Source organism: Geotrypetes seraphini, chromosome 1, assembly GCF_902459505.1.
Source record: "Geotrypetes seraphini chromosome 1, aGeoSer1.1, whole genome shotgun sequence".
Taxonomy (NCBI): domain Eukaryota; kingdom Metazoa; phylum Chordata; class Amphibia; order Gymnophiona; family Dermophiidae; genus Geotrypetes; species Geotrypetes seraphini.
In genome coordinates this window covers 51,011,836-51,032,779 of record NC_047084.1, presented here as the reverse complement: position 1 = coordinate 51,032,779, position 20,944 = coordinate 51,011,836, and the positions used below count along the sequence as shown (strand labels likewise).

At 45.4% G+C, this 20,944-nt stretch overlaps 1 protein-coding gene across 3 annotated transcripts in view; it reads right to left on the bottom strand.

Annotated features, from left to right (window-relative positions):
• The window catches only part of SLC38A9 (solute carrier family 38 member 9), a 204,475-nt gene that overhangs the window by 40,434 nt on the left and 143,097 nt on the right, over positions 1–20,944 (bottom strand). For all 3 annotated transcript variants that reach the window (XM_033931198.1, XM_033931214.1, XM_033931206.1), the window contains one exon: positions 4,051–4,157. In XM_033931198.1, coding sequence (XP_033787089.1) covers positions 4,051–4,157 — 107 coding nt within the window. The remainder of the gene's footprint in view (positions 1–4,050; positions 4,158–20,944) is intronic.

The window sequence follows — 20,944 nt, the reverse complement described above, 5'->3', positions numbered from 1 at the left end:
CCAAATAAGGACAAAAGTAGATTATGCCACTGCTGAAACCGACACCTAGTCTCCATCAGTAATAGCTGAATATTGATTGTATATAAATCTGTCACCCGCTGGGGGAGCAGAATCCCTAAATATCAAAAAGAACCATCCGCCCACTGGAACGGAAAAGGAGTATCCCAGTCCCGCCTCACAGCCTCCACCAAAGCCTCAGATTTGTCCAAGTTTAACCGCAAATCCGCAAAGTCCCCATATTCCTGAATGAGCATCAACAGGGTGGAGAGAGATTCCCTAGGATTTTGAATATGGATCAATAAATCATCGTCAAAAGCCGCAATTTTAAATTCTTGGGTGCCCAAAAACGTTTAATGAAAGCAAACTATAAAGCGACCAACACACATGACACAACTAATACGGTAAGTATATTCAGGTAAAGCCCGGGCGAATGGATATCACCCGGTATATAACACACTTCTTATGTTCTTATGGATTGGTACCACAGAAAAGTCCAAGTTGCTGTAAATTTGACTCCAGTCCTATCCTGAAAGATCCCAAAGGTCCTATAGACAATCCTACAAACTATAGACCAATCGCCTCTATCCCTCTATACATCAAACTAACAGAAGGTCTTGTCGCACAACATCTCTCCAACTACCTTGAAGACCACCACATACTGCATCCATCACAATCCGGATTCAGAACTGACCATAGCACAGAAACTCTACTGGTATCACTACTAGACATAGTCCGACAACACCTCAGCAAAGGAAACAAGCTGCTTCTCATCCAACTCGATCTTTCTGCTGCATTCGACCTGGTTGACCATCCCACACTACTCCAGATTCTAGATGCAATAGGAATCTCAGGTAATGTTCACAACTGGTTCCAAGGCTTCCTTAAAACTCGAACATACAGAGTCAAGTCAAAAGATCATCTATCTGACCCTTGGTCAAACCCATGTAGAGTTCCACAAGGATCACCACTATCGCCCATACTATTCAACCTCTTCATAGCATCCCTTGGCACAACCCTAGATGCCCTAAACACAGTATCATTCAGCTACGCGGATGATATAACTATCCTCCTCCCCTTTGACATTCAAGACCCCTTATCCACAGAACGCCTGAAAATAACAACGGAAACGGTAGAAAAATGGATGACAAACCATAAGCTGAAACTAAACTCGGATAAAACCAAATTCCTACTACTAGAGAAGGAAAAAAAACCATCCTTCACAGAACTTGAATTTAAACACAATCAAGTACCCAATGCAAAGCACACTTAAGATTCTGGGAATACAACTAGACAGAAATTGCACAATGCAGACTCAAATCCACAAAATCATCCAAAAAGCATTCTTCACAATGCGAAACCTAAGAAAAATAAGAAAATTCTTCAACAAAGATCAATACAAGATTTTAGTACAATCTCTTGTACTAAGTATAGTAGACTACTGCAATAGCCTCTACCTATCATGCCCAAACTACATGATAAAACAACTACAGACCGTTCAGAACACTGCCCTCAGACTCATCTACTCCCTCGGCAAATATGACCACATCACCAATGCATACCTAGACTCACACTGGCTACCGATAAAAGCAAGATCCCAGTTCAAATTCTACTGTCTACTATATAAAGTAACCCATGGAACAGCACCCAGCTACCTAAATAACTGACTAGTTACCCAGTTTGAACAGTTGGTAGTCTAGTAGTTTTTATAGGAAAGTATGTTTAATTGTTATTTTTGTTTAATTGTTATTTTTTATCTTGTACAACGCTTTGTAGAAACGAAAAAGCGTTTAATCAAAAACTGAATAAACAATAAACAAACTATACCGTAACCTCTCACCCAGAATAAGGAGAACTCAGAGCCTATTCAACTACCCCCCTCTCAATGGTACCCGACGCAAGAAACCATACGACAGCCTTTTGGCGACACATGCAGTGAAGATTGACACTACCATCTCCAATCTACTGATCAAAACAACAGACATTAAAGTATTCCGAAAAGAAATCAAAACTCATCTCTTCAAAATACACTTCCCATCATTTTAACCTCACTACAGCACTAGAAAATACTCTCATGAACACCACCACCACCACAGCAACACCTTCAACATTGTACAACTCACTACTGTATCCCGATTGTTCTATTATTCATCACAGAAACCTATTATATACTTACTCTTTACTTTATAATTCTCCTGGAAATGACCAGACTAACAATTATAACTTGCTACTTTGTACTGTAACGCTCCTGGAAATGTCCAGACTTCTAATTTGTAATCCGCTTAGAACCGCAAGACACAAGCGGAATAGAAATCACTAATGTAATGTAATGTAATGTACTATCTCCTAAAAAAGAATAATATTTGGAAATAAGAATAAACATTCTGTTAGTTTGTTGTTTTCATTTTTTTTCTTGTTGTTTGTTTGTTTTTTTATTTTTAGCTCCAGACTCAAGAACCAGCAAGAGAGGACGATACCGAGGGGGAGTAAAAAGAAGGCTGAAAAGCCGTTGACAGGAGCAAAGGCTTTAAAATTGCCTAAAGGCCTCTTCACATCAAAACTTATATATTTTGGGATTTAAATAAAGTAGAAAATAAAAACAATGAATAAGTAAGTAAAACAACAGTAACAATGAAAAAGTGAAGCGGGAAGGCAAACTCATCGGAATAAAGTTCAGATATGTTATCTTCATTCTGTGGAAAATGAAAAACAGACCACCTTGCAAGCTGGTATCAGGTGGGCTGTCTCGAAGCTTTGCTAAAAGCTTAAAGTGACTATACACTTTATACCAAGCTCCATGGATGATGTCACCTACATGTGAGAATAAGCTGCCTGCTTGTCTAAGGATAAATCAATTTTTAGTGCAACTTTGAATTTCATATATAAGGGCTCAGCACAAATTTTCAAAGGCAAAGATTTGCAAACAGGCATACCACCAAAAAAGCCTTGTGAATTCTAGGTGAGAACAGGAAGCCAAGGGGAAAATCAGACGATAATCATGTAAACCGAAATGATAAATAGAATTGTAGAAGACAAATAAACTGGAATCATGTATAAAATTGGAATTGTGTAATATTCCAAACTGTGTGCTTTAAGTGTGATATTGCAATTTCAAGGGAAAACTGCTGAAAGTATTTGAGATTATATTACATGAGTTTTCTGTATGGCAAGCTTTAAGATAAAATGGCATGTTTTTTGCACAAGTTTTCTAGAGTTGTCACCATAATATTTTTTTTTAATTCTTTTTTTGTGAATGATGAGAGAATCTCTGAGGAAAATGTGTGTACTAACTTTACCCACAATATTGCTGGGTTTCTAAGATGGACTTAAGTCTGGAGCTTACTTTTAGATTGAATTTAATGAAACATGTTCAAAGAGCAATCCTTGTGTAATGGTGCATTGTATCACTTTGAATGTAAAACTGTAACCTGTTCTGAGCTCTTTGGAGAGGATGGGATATTAAACCAAATACAGTAAATAAATAAAACTGAGTGTAAGGGTCAAGATTTTGTACCTTGCAACTGAATCCCCTCCAAATGGCAGGAAATGAGAAGCTGCTGTTATCTCTCCCTTCAGCTGAAACTGTGTAGGGCCAGCAAGTCTTGTTAGACTATGGGGCCTTGGCACAGTAAAGTTAGCAGAATAAACATTGTTGATTTTTACCACTGGCTGGTGAACACTATACAAAGGAGTAGTGAGGACAAACAAAAATTTACACAGTTAGCAGCAGCTCTGGCTTAAACTAGTCGTCTGTCTGCTGATTGCGGACTTACTGGGGCTAAATTCTGGTTTTGAACTGCTATATTAGCACATCTGATAGGACCCCAGTTGATGCCTCGGTACTAGGCACTTTGCTTAGATTGCCTACAGTGATCCTGCACTTCCCATGATGTGTAATACTCATTCTAAAATGATGTTCTGTAAAATATTTGTGAGGGGTTTTCCCCACTTAAAAGCATGCAATTAAAAGGAAGACAATAATGATATTTGTGTCAAAGGTTATACGCAAAATTTGTACATCAGCAGCAGATAGGTCTCAGTCTCATTACTTACATTCTTTGCTTGGTTCCTGTTGTTTTTCAGCAAGGTAATAACACAATTATGGAGAAAGAAGGCCAGAGTGAGTACACCAGTTAGCTGTGGGAAGGATAATCTAAATTCTGAGGAAATAAAAACAGAGAAAGAAAACACTTTTAATCCTCCATATTTTAACAAAGCATGCTCAAAATTACCCTTACAAGTAGGATATTTCAGGCCATGCAGTCTAACACTGTTTTTTACAAGACCAATATCAACAAAGTTACTCACCTGTAGCAGCTGTTCTTTGAGGACAGCAGGATATACATTCTCACATATGGGTAATGTTATCCACAGAGCCCCAATGTGGATATTGCCCAGCGTTCTATTGTTTCTACAGGTCTTTGGCAGAGCCACCCTGTGCGTGCACAAGTGCCTTACTGCCTGATTCACCCATATGGGACCTACAATTGAATAAAAAAGCATAGGGAATGCAACTCCAAGAGGAGGTGGCAGAGTATGTGAGAATTCAAGTCCTGTTGTTCCAGGAGAATGTCTGCTACAGGTGAGTAACTTTGCTTATTATTCCAAGCTACCAAACTTTTAGGAAGTCAATCAAAACTTATCTCTTTGATAAATTTCTCCGACTCCATTTCTGCCCTTCTCCACTTCTAAAACACTTCAAGGAAAAATTTGATTAATCTTACCATGCTAATGTAATTTTGAAAGTTTTGTATAATATCGCTGTCTGTATACAGTCTCTTCCTCTGTAAACCGCTCTGAACTGCTTGTGGTATTGCAGTATATAAAAATAAAGTTATTATTATTTCTTTGAGGACAAGCAGGATATACATTCTCACATGTGGGAATCCCTAGCTACCAGGCACATCAAAAACAGACAATAGAGACTTAAGAACATAAGAATTGCTGCTGCTGGGTCAGACCAGTGGTCCATCGTGCCCAGCAGTCCGCTCACACGGCAGCCCCCAGGTCAAAGACCAGTGCTCCAAATGAGTCCAGCCTCACCTGCGTACGTTCCAGTTTAGCAGGAACTTGTCTAACTTTGTCTTAAATCCCTGGAGGGTGTTTTCCCCTATAACAGGGCTCCGGAAGAGCATTCCAGTTTTCTACCACTATCTGAGTAAAAAAGAACTTCCTTATGTTTGTACGGAATCTATCCCCTTTCAACTTTAGAGTGTCCTCTCGTGCTCCCTACCTTGGAGAGGGTGAACAATCTGTCTTTATCTGCTAAGTCTATTCCCTACAGTATTTTGAATGTTTTGATCCTGCCCCCTTCTCAGTCTCATCTTTTCAAGTGAGAAGAGGCCCAGTTTCTCCAATCTCTCACTGTATGGCAACTCCTCCAACCCCTTAATCATTTTAGTTGCTCTTCTCTGGACTCTTTCGAGTAATACCATTTCCTTCTTCATGTATGGCGACCAATGCTGGATGCAGTACTCCAGGTGAGGGCGCACCATGGCCTAGTACAGCGGCATGATAACCTTCTCCAATTTGTTCATGATCCCCTTCTTTATCATTCCTAGCATTCTGTTCGCCCTTTTTGCTGCCACTGCGCATTGCGCGGACGGCTTCATCGACTTGTCGATAATAACTCCCTAGTCCCTTTCCTGGGAGGTCTCTCCAAGTACCGCCCCAGACATCCTGTATTCGTGCATGAGATTTTTGTTACCGACATGCATCACTTTACACTTATCCATGTTGAACCTCATTTGCCATGTCGATGCCCATTTCTCGAGCTTGATTATGTCACGCTGCAGATCTTCGCAATCCCCCCGTGTCTTCACTACTCTGAATAACTTCGTATCGTCTGCAAATTTAATCATCTCACTCGTTGTATAAATGTCCAGATCATTTATAAAGATGTTGAAGAGCATGGGCCAAGCACCAAGCCCTGCAGCACCCCACTGGTGACTCTCTTCCAGTCCGAGTATTGTCCATTTACCCCCACTCTCTGTTTCCTATACTCCAGCCAGTTTTTAATCCACAACGGGAGCTCAGAGCAGCCATTTCCTATGAGCGATCTGCACGGGGCAGTAGCGTGAGAAGATCGCTCCTGCCCCGAAAACCCATAGACCACCAGGTAAGGCTTAAGGGGGGGCTTACAGGGCTTAAAATAGCCCCGCAAATTTTTTTAAAAAAAAATCACAAATAACTGAATCCGCGGATGCTGAAACTGCGGATTCAGAGGGGTAAGTGTAGAAGCGATGAATTAAGCCTGAGAGAAACCAAGCTGTCAGGTGTAGAGTTTGCAGGTTGGGATGTAGAAGCGATTCCTGATTCTGAGTGAGCAGAGTAGGAAATACTAAAAGAGGTATGGGCTCCCTGGAGCTGAGCTGAAGTAGAAGGGAGAACCAATGTTGCCTGGTCCACCATGGAGCAATGAGAATCATGGTGGCTGTTTCTCTCTTAAGTTTGAATAAAGTTCTTAGCATGAGAGGAAGTGGAGGGAATGCATATAGAAACAGACCCGTCTAGTCCAGAGGCAAAGCATCCACTGCGAGACGGAGAGGAGAGTAAAGTCTGGAGGAAAATTGGGGCAACTGGTGATTGTGAGGAGCCGCAAACAAATCCACTTGAGGAGTGCCCCACTGAGCAAAGATGGACCAAAGAGTTGCAGAGTCGAGAATCCATTCGTGAGGCTGATGAATTCTGCTGAGGAATTCTGCTAGGGAATTCTTCTCCCCTTGAATGTAGACAGCCTTCAAGAACATATTGCGAGCTGTCGCCCAAGTCCAGATTTTCTGGACCTCCTGACACAACAGGAGAGAGCCCGTGCCTCCTTGCTTGTTTATGTAGTATATTGCTACTTGATTGTCCATGCAAAGGAGGAGAACTTGAGGGTAAAAATGATGATGAAAAGCCTTGAGGGCATAAAACATCACTCTGAGTTCTAGGAAATTGATGTGAAATTTCCTTTCCATAGCGGTCCAAAGACCCTGAGTTTGCAGATCGTCCATATGAGCCCCCCAGGCATAAGGGGATGTGTCTGTCGTGATGACCTTGTGATGAGGGGGTAAATGGAAAAGGAGACCTCTGGATAGATTGGAGGAGGTCATCCACCATTGAAGCAACTGCAGAAGAGATGATATCACAGATAAGAACATAAGAACATAAGCAATGCTTCTGCTGGGTCAGACCAGAGGTCCATCGTGCCCAGCAGTCCGCACACGCGGTGGCCCAACAGGTCCAGGACCTGTGCAGTAATCCTCTATCTATACCCTTCTATCCCCTTTTCCAGCAGGAAATTGTCCAATCCTTTCTTAAACCCCTGTACTGTACTCTGCCCTATTACGCCCTCTGGAAGCGCATTCCAGGTGTCCACCACTCGTTGGGTAAAGAAGAACTTCCTAGCATTCGTTTTAAATCTGTCCCCTTTCAACTTTTCCAAGTGTCCTCTTGTTCTTTTATTTTTCGAAAGTTTGAAGAATCTGTCCTTCTCTACTCTCTCTATGCCCTTCATGATCTTATAAGTCTCTATCATATCCCCTCTAAGTCTCCTCTTCTCCAGGGAAAAGAGACCCAGTTTCTCCAATCTCTCAGCGTATGAGAGGTTTTCCATCCCTTTTATCAAGCGTGTCGCTCTCCTCTGAACCCTCTCGAGTAACGCCATATCCTTCCTAAGGTACGGAGACCAATATTGGACGCAGTATTCCAGATGCAGGCGCACCATCGCCCGATACAATGGCAGGATAACTTCTTTTGTCCTTGTTGTAATACCCTTCTTGATTATGCCTAGCATTCTATTTGCTTTCTTAGCGGCCGTTGCGCACTGTGCCGTCGGCTTCATTGTCATGTCCACCATTACCCCCAAGTCCCTTTCTTGGTTACTCTCATTCAATAATATCCCTCCCATCGTATAGTTGTACCTCGGGTTTCTGTTTCCAACATGCAATACTTTACATTTCTCAACGTTGAACTTCATCTGCCATCTCGCCGCCCATTCCCCCAATTTGTTCAAGTCCCTTTGCAATTCTTCACATTCCTCTTTAGTCCCAGCTCCACTAAATAGTTTTGTATCGTCCGCAAATTTTATTATCTCACACTTCGTGCCTGTTTCTAGATCATTTATGAATATATTAAATAGCAGCGGCCCGAGCACTGAGCCCTGCGGAACACCACTCGTGACCCTCATCCAGTCCGAGTAGTGGCCTTTCACCCCTACCCTCTGTTTCCTACCCGCCAACCAGTTTCTGATCCATCTATGTACGTCTCCGTCCACTCCATGGTTCTTCAGTTTCCGGAGTAGACGTTCGTGAGGCACCTTGTCAAAGGCTTTTTGGAAATCAAGGTATATGATGTCTATGGGGTCTCCTCTGTCCATCCGTTTGTTAATTCCTTCGAAGAAGTGCAATAAATTCGTTAGGCACGATCTCCCCCTGCAGAAACCATGTTGGGTTGTTTTCAAAAGTTCGTTTCTTTCCAGATGTTCATCGATGTGTTCTTTAATCAGTGCTTCCGCCAGTTTCCCCGGAACCGAGGTCAAACTCACTGGTCTGTAGTTTCCCGGGTCACCTCTTGATCCCTTTTTAAAGATGGGCGTGACATTGGCTATCTTCCAATCCTCCGGGATCATGCCTGTTTTCAAGGATAGGTTGCAAATTTGCTGCAGTAGTTTCGCTATCTCCTCCTTTAATTCCTTCAGAACCCTGGGATGGATTCCGTCCGGACTCGGGGATTTGTCAGTTTTAAGTTTTTCTATCTGCCTGTGTACATCATCAAGGCTCACTTCCATGGATGTTAATTTTTCTGCTTGATTTCCATTGAAGATTTGTTCAGGTTCCGGTATGTTGGTTGTGTCTTCGTTTGTAAATACAGACGAGAAGAACATGTTGAGTCTTTCTGCGACTTCTTTCTCCTCCTTCACCGCTCCCTTCCTGTCTCCTTCGTCCAGCGGTCCCACCTCCTCCCTAGCTGGCTGTTTCCCTTTAACATATCTGAAGAACGGTTTGAAATTTCGTGCCTCCCTGGCTAGCCTCTCTTCATACTCTCTTTTGGCTTTTCGAACCACACGGTGACATTCTTTTTGATACTTCCTGTGCTCCTTATGGTTCCCTTCAGTTTTGTCCTTTTTCCATTTCCTGAATGAATTTTTCTTATTGCCTATCGCTTCCTTCACTATTTTAGTCATCCATACTGGGTCTTTTGTTCGACCCTTTTTGCACCCCTTTCTGAATCTGGGGATGTGCAGATTTTGTGCCTCGCTCACCGTGTCTTTGAAAAAAGACCAGGCATGTTCTACTGTTTGCCATTTTTTGGAAGTGTTCCTAAGTTTCTTCCTTACCATTTCCCTCATTGCTTCATAGTTTCCTTTCCTGAAGTTGAAAGATGTCGCTATGGTTCTCTTTCCGTTTGGTATGCCTACTTCAACCTTGAACTTGATCATATTATGATCACTGTTTCCCAACGGTCCCACTACTTCCACTTCCTTTGCAGGTCCCCTTAGTCCATTTAGGATTAAATCCAGAGTGGCATTTCCTCTCGTAGGTTCTCTAACAAGCTGCTCCATGAAGCAATCTTGTATAGCCTCCAGGAATTCTGTCTCCCTAGCGCATCTTGAGCTTCCAAGACTCCGGTCTATCCCAGAATAGTTGAAGTCTCCCATAACAACTGTGTAACCGCTTTTGCATTCTCGTTTCATCTCGGCATCCATTTCTTTATCGCTATCTCCGGTTTGCCCGGGTGGACGATAGTATAGGCCCATCTTTATTTCATGCCCTTTCCTACCCGGTATTTTAACCCATAGCGATTCCAGTTTGTTGATCATCTCCGCTGTGTCCATTCTTGTCGATTGTATGCTTTCTTTTACGTATAGGGCTATTCCTCCTCCTTTCTGACCTGACCTATCCCGGCGATAGAGCTTGTACCCCGGCAGTGCTGTATCCCATTTGTTTTCCTCATTCCACCACGTTTCAGAGATTCCAATGATGTCTATGTCCTCTGCATTGGCCATGGCTTCTAGTTCCCCCATTTTGTTACTTAAACTCCTTGCATTAGTATATATGCAGTTTAGATCCTGGCATTTTGTCGTCTTCATTTCTTTTCCCTGTGCTTCGGTCTTTGGTGTCTTCTCTTTTGCTACAATCTTTCTAACCTCCTCTTCTGGGTTAGTTGACTCCTGTAATTTGTCTCTTGTTTCTTCCCTGCCTTTTTTCCCCTCAGTATCTTCACGGGATACCTTCTTCCGAATCATCGACGCTAGGTCGACTGTCGGCTTTCCCCTTTCTCTTAGTTTAAAGCCTGTTCTATTCCTCTCTTGACGTTGTTTGCTAGAAGTCTTGTTCCCGCCGTGCTCAGGTGCAGTCCATCTCTCCTGTAGAGCTTGCTCTTGCCCCAGAACGTTGTCCAGTTTCTCACGAAAAGGAATCCTTCTTCCTCACACCATCTCCTCATCCACGCATTTATTGATTGTAGTTCTTCCTGCCTTTTCACATCTGCCCTCAGTACCGGTAGGATCTCTGAGATATATGTTAAGAGACACGATCCATCGCCTGAGACCACTGGGAAACAAGGGTCCACTGAGGGGTGCAAAGATGTAGACTTGCCAGTGTTGTGACAGAAACAGTTGAAGCCATATGGCCTAGAAGAACCATCATGTGTGGCAGAGATAGTTTAAAGAGGAAGCAGTTTCTGACATAGACAAAGGAAAGCCTGAAGGCAATCTGGAGGGAGAAACGCTCTGAAGAGAGTGGTGTCTAGAATTGCCCCAATGAACTATAGACATTGAGTTGGAATGAGATGTGATTTGGGGAAATTGACTTCGAATTTGGAGAAAAGAAATGGTTTGAGAAGTTGCTTAGACCACTTCTGGAGATGAGACACCCTTGATAAAGCAGTCGTCCAGAGAAGGAAAGACTTGAAGACCATGTGATTGGAGAGATGCGGCCACCACAATCAGGCATTTCGTGAAGATTATGGGAGAAGATGCCAGGCTGAAAGGAAGTACCTTGTACTGGTAATGACACTGATTTAGTTGAAAGGTACTTCTTGGAAGCCGGATGGATTGGGATATGCGTGAAGGCTTCCGTGAGATCTAAATAGCAGAGGCAGTTGAGAAGAGGAGAAAGCAGGGCGAGGAAAAGAATCGTGAATTTCTCCTTGACTAGAAATAGGTTGAGAGGTCTGAGAACCAGGATGGTTCTCAGACCGTTGGTCTACTTGGGTACCCAGAAGGAACAGGAGAATACCTGACCCTGCTGATCAAAGGGAACTTCCTCGATGGCATTGAGCATAATAGATTGAGCCTAATGAAGAAAAAGGAAGGACTGTGCAAGGTCCAAAAACAGACTTGCTTGGGAGATGGTCTGAAGGCAGGATGTGAAAATTGAGTATGTAACCCTGCCGCATGATAGTGAAAATCCAGAGATCTGAGGTGAAGAGCTCTCAACGATCTATGAAGAACTGAAGATAACTTTCAATAGGGTGAGGCTCTGAAGAAACACATCAAAAAAGGCTGCATTAATGTGTACGGAGCAGCCTATGGCTTGTGTTGTTGCTGACGTATTTGCTGTTGTGACTTTGTCTCCTGGATTGAGACTGGAACAGTCAAAGGTGTTGCAAGAAAACTTTGTTGAGAAGATTGTAGTGTAAAGGGACGAGAGCTCCATGCTGGACTTGCCCAGAGTGTCCCATCTGGTCTCGTGGGCAGATAACATCTGAGTAGCCTTGTCCATGAAAGGACTAAGAATTTGTCCCCTAAACAAGGTGCATTTACTAGCCTGTCCTAGTGGGTAATGTTGCCAGGCAAGTTGCCTCATAGCAACTAACACTGCTGTTGCACGAGAGATCAAGGCGGCATATACTGATGACCATGCACTTGCGAAGTTGAAAGTCTGATATAAAATGTTGAAAAAACCCGGGAGTTTACGTTCCAGAAGATATTTTGGAACATGGCTAGTTGCTGCACCAAATGCTTTAGGTAGATACCAGACCGGTTGGATAAGATAGCAATCTGATATAGACATGAGCCAAACTGATGCAGAGCCTTGCCCTCTCTGCAAGGAGGTACAGAGGCACATATACTCATTCCGAAGAAGAAATGTATGAGGGAGTGGTGAGATATCAAACCTAGAAAGGGAACCACCCTGTATAGTGAGTCCACATTGTGGGGTGCCACCGGCATTGTAAGTGGAGTTTCAAAGTTGGAAGAACTCCCTGGGTGGCTGATTATAACTAAAGTATCTAAGAATTGTTTAGATGTGTTAGAATCCGCCTGCTTGTCCTGGGATAATGGAAGACATGGAAACATGAGAAGAAAGCAGAAAAATTTAATAAAGTTGAATATTAAAAGTTAATGCCAAAGATTGATGTAGTCCAAAATCAAACAGGGGATTAAATTCCAAAAAAAATGAATTGGTTGGGACAAAAAGCAACACACTTTCAACAAAAAATCCCACACTTGTGAAAATGCTCTTGTTCAATAAAACATATTAAACGTCAGTTTACAAACTTCATGTGCTCATAGATGAATACTTGATAGAGGCGCCACGTGGTCATGAAATATTACCTGTGGTGCGTAAAATTCTAATCACAGCACATTATAATCTAAGCACTAAGGGGCTCATAATAAAAAAAACTCAAAAACTTTCAAAAAGTGGCCTAAGTCGGTACTTGGACAATTGAAAAGACAGATCAAAGCTGGTTTTATTCGTATCTAAAACCAGCTTAGGTGTTTACCCTGCCTCTGAATGCCTACAGCAAAAAGAGGTGTTTTTGGAGGAGGGGACAACCTAGACTTAGTTGTCTGGCAGCCATAACCAAAAAGGGTTGACAGGTTGCCAGACGGAACTTATATGCTTTGACTTAGACCAAGTCAAAACAGGTATAAGTTCCAGCCCAGGCAACCTGTCCACCCCCACTGCAATGATCGTGGCAGGAGAGACGCCTAATCTTTCCTTCCACGACCGCGATCCCCCCTGAACTGCCGCAAACTGGCAGGAGGGATCCCAAGCCCTCCTGCCGACAACCCCCCTCCGCAAATACCGGCAGGAGGGATCATAAGCCCTCCTTCTGAAGGCGCACCCTACACCCCCATGAATACCGGCAGCAGGGATCCCAAGCCCTCCTGCCGAAGGCGGACCCCACTCTCTGCCAACTCCCCGAATGCCCTCCCCCACTACCTCAGACCCCCCCTATCCTGGACCCCCCCTACTAACCTGTAAGTTGGCCGGCCGGCTATCCTTGGAATGGTGGACCTGCCCCTTCCTGGTGCACCGCCATGCCAAGGATTACAGGTTAGTGGGAAGGAGGTGTTTGGGGTAGGGGGATCCAGGGTAGTGGGGGTTAGGGTAGTGGACGGGGAGGTGTTCGGGGGTGGGATCCCTCCTGCCGTTTGCACCATTTTGGGGGGGTGCTGGCAGGAGAGATTGGTCATCTCTCCTGCCGGTTCGAAGCAGTTTGGGGGGGGGTGGAATCGTGATCGCAGTAGGAGAGATTAGGCATCTCTCATGTTGCAATCGTTGCAGGGGGGGGCTCCCCAGGATTCTGTAACCAGTGTTGTTTAAAGATGCATACAACTTATAACATTCGGATTTCATAGTCTTTTCCATCATCTACAATTTCACATGAAGAGCACATCTCCCTCCTAACGTACTTTCCCTTTTTGTAAATCTTTCCTATTAATTACTGTATTCCGTCCCCCCTTACCATATGTATAATAATGTTTTGTCCTAGTTTGTGAATTAGTATGTGATATCACAACAAAGAAAAATGGGGAGACCCAATGATCCACAGTGAAAACAATCCACCGATGAAAACAAAAACAAAAACTGTGGATACAGATGTTCTGGAGATAATTTATTAAACACTGACATATAAAATCATGAAAATTCAATTAAAAAAGTACAATGATAAAAAATACTGTGATAAAAATCCAACCGGACCCTACACATTCCGTGTTTCGGCAAACACACCTTCTCAGGGGTCCAATGGTTTGCAACCTCACATATATATATTTTTTTACTATTGTCTTTATTAGCAATTGCAAAGGGAACATACAACCAGGTTCAGAACAAGCAGAACAAACAGATCTGGCATAGAAAACAGCATTAGAAACCCATGACAGCAAATGAGTCACAAAACAAGAACCCAAGGGCCGGATGTCCCAACACAATTGACATTTTTGAAGTACAAAACCCCCCAATCAAACGCACTCAAACCCCAAGTACTTGGCCTCAAACCGCAACAAGCAGACAGCAAACACTCCACATTCATACCTCCAAACAACCAAACACCCAAATGCACACACACACACACACTCACTAGTGCAACCACCCGGTGAGGAAACAAAAGAAAGAAATCAAGCACCAGCCCCACCAAAAAGAAGAATCAAGGAAGGGGGCCCGAGTTCTCCGGCTCCGAGTTGGAACAAACAGTTAACGCCTGCTTCCATAAATCATGATAGCAGTGGAGGGTCAGAGTCCCAACCCTAGAAACGCGGTGAAGCTCATACCGCCCCACCTCAGCAAAACGAGTAAGCCAGTGCGGGAAAGAGGCTACCGAGTCATCCACCCAATGCTGCAACAGGAGCTTTTTGACCACCAAGACAGTCATGTAAAGGACCCTGCGCTGGAGAAGCGTAAGCCCTCCTGCAATCAAATCTCGTTGATCGCCCAACAGCAGGAAACCATAAGACCAGGGCACAGCTCACTGAAGAATGCGTTCCAAAAATGGAAGAACTCTCAGCCATAAGGCCGTAGAAGGACATTCCCAAAAAATGGTGCGTGAGGGTACCCAGAAAACTATTACATTTAGTACAAACTGCTCCCTCCCAGAGGCCCATGCGAGCCCCTTGAGCCCTAGAAATATAAGCCCGATGCAGAATTTTAAATTGCATTTCCTGAAAATCCGTGGAACCCCCCAAGGCGTGCACAGTGGCAAAAATATCTAAAAATGCCCTACGTCCAGGGTAGTACCAAGCTCTGATTGCCACCGGGAAGCCAATCGATCAATAGATCCCATGTCCGTTGCATTCTTCAGAATCCGATACCAAGTAGCAAATTTGTTAAAAGCAGGAGATACCTGAAAAAACTGAACATCCAAGGGACCACAGAGCCAAGCATCCTCCCATTTACGACCAAGGGATAAATAGTAATGCCAGACTTGAAGGCAAGCCCAAAAATGAGTCTTGGGCAGATGCCAGTGAGCTTGCAGCTGAGCAAAAGTAGGAAATTGACCCTCCCCCACTGTTAGGAAGTCCTGAAGAGTTCTACCCCCTCTCTGCTCCCACTGCTGAAACCAGGAATGGCCCACTCCCGGGGGAAAGTCAACATTTCCATACAATTGTAACAAAAGGGAAGCTGCCGGAGTCTTACCCTGCCGATTCCGCCACCACCGCCATGCACGCCGCAGGGGAAGAAGATACGCAAACTTAGCCCCTCCCCCCGGTATAACAGACATTGGAGTGTGCAGAAGAGACAGGACCGAGTGAGGGGCACATCAAGATTCTACCCAACCCTGGGGAGAGAATTTATAACAACCCGACCATCCTTCATGGATAAAATGAAACAGAGCCGCGATGTTGTAATACCGAAGATCAGGAAGGTTCAACCCACCCCTACATTTGTCCAAAGCCAAAGTGGCATAACTAATCCTGGCTCGCTTATGACACCAGATGAAGGAGGAAATGATCGACCGAAATAGATGCACCTCTTTATCAGTAACCGAAAGAGGTACTGCCAGCAAGGGATACAGAATCTTAGGGAGAAGTACCATCTTAGTCAAAGCCACAGGGCCTCAAACACCCAGCGGAAGATCTCTCCATCTATCACACAATCGCTGGATCGCCTCCAGATGGTGGGTCACATTAGATTGGTACAGAAGTTTGAGGTCCGGACTTAAATACACTCCAAGATAACGCATCGGCCCCTTCACCGGCGGAATCTCTAGGCTCGCATGCCAGTTCTCCACCTTAGTGGACCGTAACGGAAGAAGTTCAGATTTATCACAATTAACACGCAAACCAGAAAGATCTCCAAAGGAGCGAACCAAAGTGAGGACCCGCGCCAGATCCTGTTGGGGTTGATCAAAATAAAGAAGAATGTCATCAGCAAAAAGATTAATGTGACTTTCCTTGTCCCCAAGATGAATGCCCTGAAAAGTCGGGTCGCCACGAATCCTAGCAGCCAGTGGTTCAATAGCTAACACAAAAAGTAGCGGGGATAACGGGCATCCCTGGCGCGTCCCCCTTCCCAAAGCAAACGGTTCAGTAAACTGACCATTGACTAAGAGTCTGGCCTGCAGCCGTATATATAAGCTATTAATCCATTGATGAATAGACCCCTCAATGCCAAACTGACGCAAAACCCAGAAAAGATATTGCCAGGAGATACTATCAAATGCTTTCTCCATGTCCAATCCCAAAATGGCCGAGTCTCCCTCCTGTCCACGCTTGGAATGAAGGGCCATCAAAGCTCGGACGAGATTCATCGACGCATATTGGCCCTGCACAAATCCTGCCTGGTCCTCATGGATCAACAACGGCAAAAAGGCATTCAATCTATGTGCCAAAATTGTGGCAAAAGGTTTAGCGTCCTGATTGAGAAGGGAAATAGGTCGATACGATCCCACCCGGGCCGGATCCTTGCCAGGCTTAGGCAAAAGCACAACGTGGGCCATATTAGGGGTCCCCAAACCCGCTCTTCGGAGAGCACATTGAACGCCGCCGCCAATGCAGGGGAGATCTGATCCGACAATATCTTGTAATACTCAGAGCCATACCCATCCGGGCCAGGTGCTTTAGTTAACTTGAGTTTCTTAATACCAAGCTGCACCTCCTCAGGAGTTATAGGCACATTCAACTGCTCCACCTGAGCAACCGTCAATTTAGGAAGCTTGAACCCCTGGAAGAAAGCATCCCTATCAGATTCCAAGAATGGTCGATTAGCATATAAGGATTCATAAAATTGGACAAATTAAGAACATAAGAAGTTGCCTCCGCTGGGTCAGACCAGAGGTCCATCGCGCCCAGCAGTCCGCACACGCGGCGGCCCATCAGGTCCATGACCTGTCAGTGGTCCCTGAACTCATCCTATAACCTATCACTACTTCTATCTGTACCCCTTAATCCCCTTCTCCTTCAGGAATTTATCCAAACCCACTTTGAATCCCTGTATTGTGTTCTGTTCAATCACAGCTTCCGGGAGTGCGTTCCATGTGTCCACCACTCTCTGGGTGAAGAAGAACTTCCTGGCATTGGTTCTAAACTAGAGAGCTGCACGGGAACGGGGATGACGGGAATCCCGCGGGACCCGCGGGGATCCTGCGGGTTCCCCCTTTGGGTCACAGGGATCCCGTGGGGACGCCCCTTAGGGTCGCGGGGATCCCATGGGGACGCCCCTTAGGGTCACGGGGATCCCGTGGGGATGCCCCCTAGGGTCGCGGGGTTCCTGCAGGGTTGGATTGCAGTGCACTCGAGCCGCGAGGGTAGTCTCCTCCTCCTTACCTGCCCTGTCGCAGCACACAGCCGAACGGAAGTCTTCCCGATGTCAGCGCTGACGTCGGAGGGAGGGCTTAAGCAAAGCCCTCCCTTCCTCCGACGTCAGCGCTGACATCAGGAAGACTTCCGGTCGGCTGTGTGCGGCAGGGCAGGTAGGAAGAAGGCAATGGTGTACGAAAGAGGGGGCGGTCCAAGCAGCTTCACTACTCCAGCTGCTGTAAGAAGGTAATTTAGATTCGCGGCTACAGGACAGGGAGATTTGTCCGACCGGACCTGTTCTGTTGTCGGTCGGGTGCGAAAGCGCCACAAAGGGAGGGAGGAAAGGTGGAGTGGAGAAGAAAAGACGCTTAAGGGGGGAGAAGGCCGCTGAAAGTACTGGGGAAGACAAAGGGGTGGAGAAGAACGCTGAAAGGACATGGGGTAAACGGGAGGAGGGGGGGGGAAGGATGCTGAAAGCACATGGGGAAGACAGAGGGGGGGAGAAGGACCCTGAAAGCACTGGGGAAGACAAAGGGGTGGAGAATGCCACTGAAAGGACATGGGGAAAACAGGGGGGGGGGAGAAGGCCGCTGAAAGGACATGGGGAAGACAGAGGGGGGGAAAAGGATGCTGAAAGGACATGGGGAAGGCAGAGGGGGGAGAAGGATGCTGCCTGACAGGACATGGGGAAGATGGTGGGGGAGAAGGACACTGAAAGGAAATGGGGAAGAGGGAATGGGGAGAAGACGCTGGCAGGGAAGAAGACAGAGGTGCCAGACTATGGGGGGAGCGGAGGGAAAAAGATGGGTGCCAGACCATTTTGGGAGGGGGGAGAAAGGGAGAGGCACAGTAACAGAGCAAATGGAAGACACAGAGAGAAGAGAGGCAGTGGATGGAAGGAATTGAATGAGAACATGAAGAAAGCAGAAACGAGGCAACAAAGGTAGGAAAAAATTTTATTTTATTTTATTTTTTTTGCTTAAGGATAAAGTAGTATATTAGTTGTGTTGATAAAAATTTATAAACATTAGAGGCTCTGGTAGAAACCCGTTTACAAAGTATGTATTCTTCCCAATTAATATTTCCAAATTAATAAAGTCTTTTTGCTTATTTTTAAATGGGTTTCTACCAGAGCCTTTAATTCAGTAGCATAATTAAATGAAATAACTATTTCTGTAGTTTATAGGGACGGGTGGGGATGTAGGGGATTCCTCGCGGGGACGTAGGGGATTCCTCGCGGGGACGGGTGGGGACGGAGGGATTCCTCGCGGGGACGGGTGGGACTTTGGCGGGGACGGGTGGGATTTCTGTCCCCGCGCAACTCTCTATTCTAAACCTGTCCCCTTTCAGTTTCTCCGAGTGCCCCCTTGTACTTGTTGTTCCCCACAGTCTGAAGAATCTATCCCTATCTACCTTATCTATGCCTTTCAGGATCTTAAAAATTTCTATCATGTCTCCTCTAAGTCTCCGCTTTTCCAGGGAGAACAGCCCCAGCTTTTCCAGCCTGTCGGCATATGACAAGTTTTCCATACCTCTTATCATTTTCGTCGCTCTTCTCTGGACCCCCTCAAGTATTGCCATGTCCTTCTTGAGGTACGGCGACCAATACTGGACACAGTACTCCAGATGCGAGCGTACCATAGCACGAATCAGCGGCATGATGACTTCCTTCGTCCTGTATCGTGCTATGGTACGCCCGCATCTGGAGTACTGTGTCCAGTATTGTTGTTGAATCTGCTGCGCCTGGGTGAAACGATTACCAGCCGTGTCCTGAATAGACAAAATAACCTGCCGCATGCGCGGGGGACGGACCAAAGTAGCCAACAGACGCCCTGCCTTACCCCCCCAAGAATATAATTTATACCGTTGAAAATAAATATCCCGAGAAGCCCTCTGCGTTAAAATGGCATCAATCTGGCGATGTACAGTCAGCAGACGAAGTCCATCCGCCTCAGAAAGGGAAATACTATGACGCACCCTCAATTGTCGAAGCTCCCCTGATAAAGCCAATAAATCAGCATCCAATTTTTTCCGCTTGTGAGAAAGATAGGCAATAATAAACCCCCACAAAACCACCTTGGAGGCCTCCCAAAATGTCACCGGGTGGATGTCATCAGTATTATTGTGATAACTATACTCCAACCACTGCTCCTGAAAAAATTTATGAAAATCTAGATCTCTATAAAGGGAACACGGAAATTTCCAGTGCTTTTCACCCAGCTCCGGCGTAAACTGAAGGTCCATGACAACCGGGGAATGATCCGAGAAAGGAGCCTCCTCAATATCAATCTCAGACACTCTATGGAGCAGAGAGGGGGAGATCAGCAGGTAGTCCAACCGAGTATAGACATTATGGGGATGGGAGTAAAAAGTATAAGTGCGTTCGGACGGATGCAAAGTCCTCCAAGTGTCCAACAGTTGCAACTGGCTAAGCAAAAAATTTACCCCCTTGGCTCCATGGTCCCTCGTCCCCTCCTTTGCCAGACTACAGTCCAAAGCAGGATCTACAGTAATATTAAAATCCCCTCCCACCACTGGTTGGTAAGTAGGATACATGGCTATCTTGGCAAGCAGAGATGAAAAAATTTGTGGTTATACACATTAGGAGCATATAGATTGCATAATAACCAGTGTTGCCCCCATAGCTCCCCCAACACTATAACATAGCGTCCCTCCGGATCCTGGATGACTTTATGAAGGTGGAAAGGCAGTTGTTTATGAATAAGTATTGCAACCCCTCTTTTCCGGGTACCAAAGGATGAATAGTAGACCTCACCCACCCACTCCCTGTGAAGCTTAAGATGTTCAGCCGGGGACAGATGGGTCTCTTGCACAAAAGCAATGTCCATGCCCCTCTTCCAGAACCAGGACAAAACCTTTTTCCTCTTGACCGGAGAGTGGATCCCATCCACATTGAAAGTGGCTAAAGTCAGCTTAGTCATGGAGGAAAAAGGCTTCCAGACACAATAGCAGGAAACAACCAGCAAAATAGATGGAAAGCCCCCCAGCTAGGCCTCCCATCCAGAGTACCGGGGACAGCAGCACCCCAGAAGATTCCCAGGGGCTCCGGAGCAGAACAAATCCCTCCCAAGGAGGTTGCATCACAATACATCCAACTCTCCCCCCCCACATCCCATGCGCACCCCCCACATATACCAACATTCACACATAACACGCATCACCCCCTACCCCCTCCCAGACCCCACCCCCCACAGTCCCAACCCCACCCTCTCCCCCAGAGAAGACCATCTCCGAAGACCCCCCAAAATCCCTCCCCCCCACATAACAGAAAAAACTAAGAACAAAAAACTGCGCTCTCAAAAACAGGAGCAACCTAAAGGCCAAGTCTCCCACATAGACAGCTTCTGCAGGTGCTGTAGAGAGATCAGCTGGCGCTGAGGTCCAAGAGCCTCTCACCAGCAGTCCAACCCAATTTAAGTCCAACAAGGAAATAAAGTGGAGAAAATGGGAGCGAAAGGCACTGCGTCCAGGAGTGGA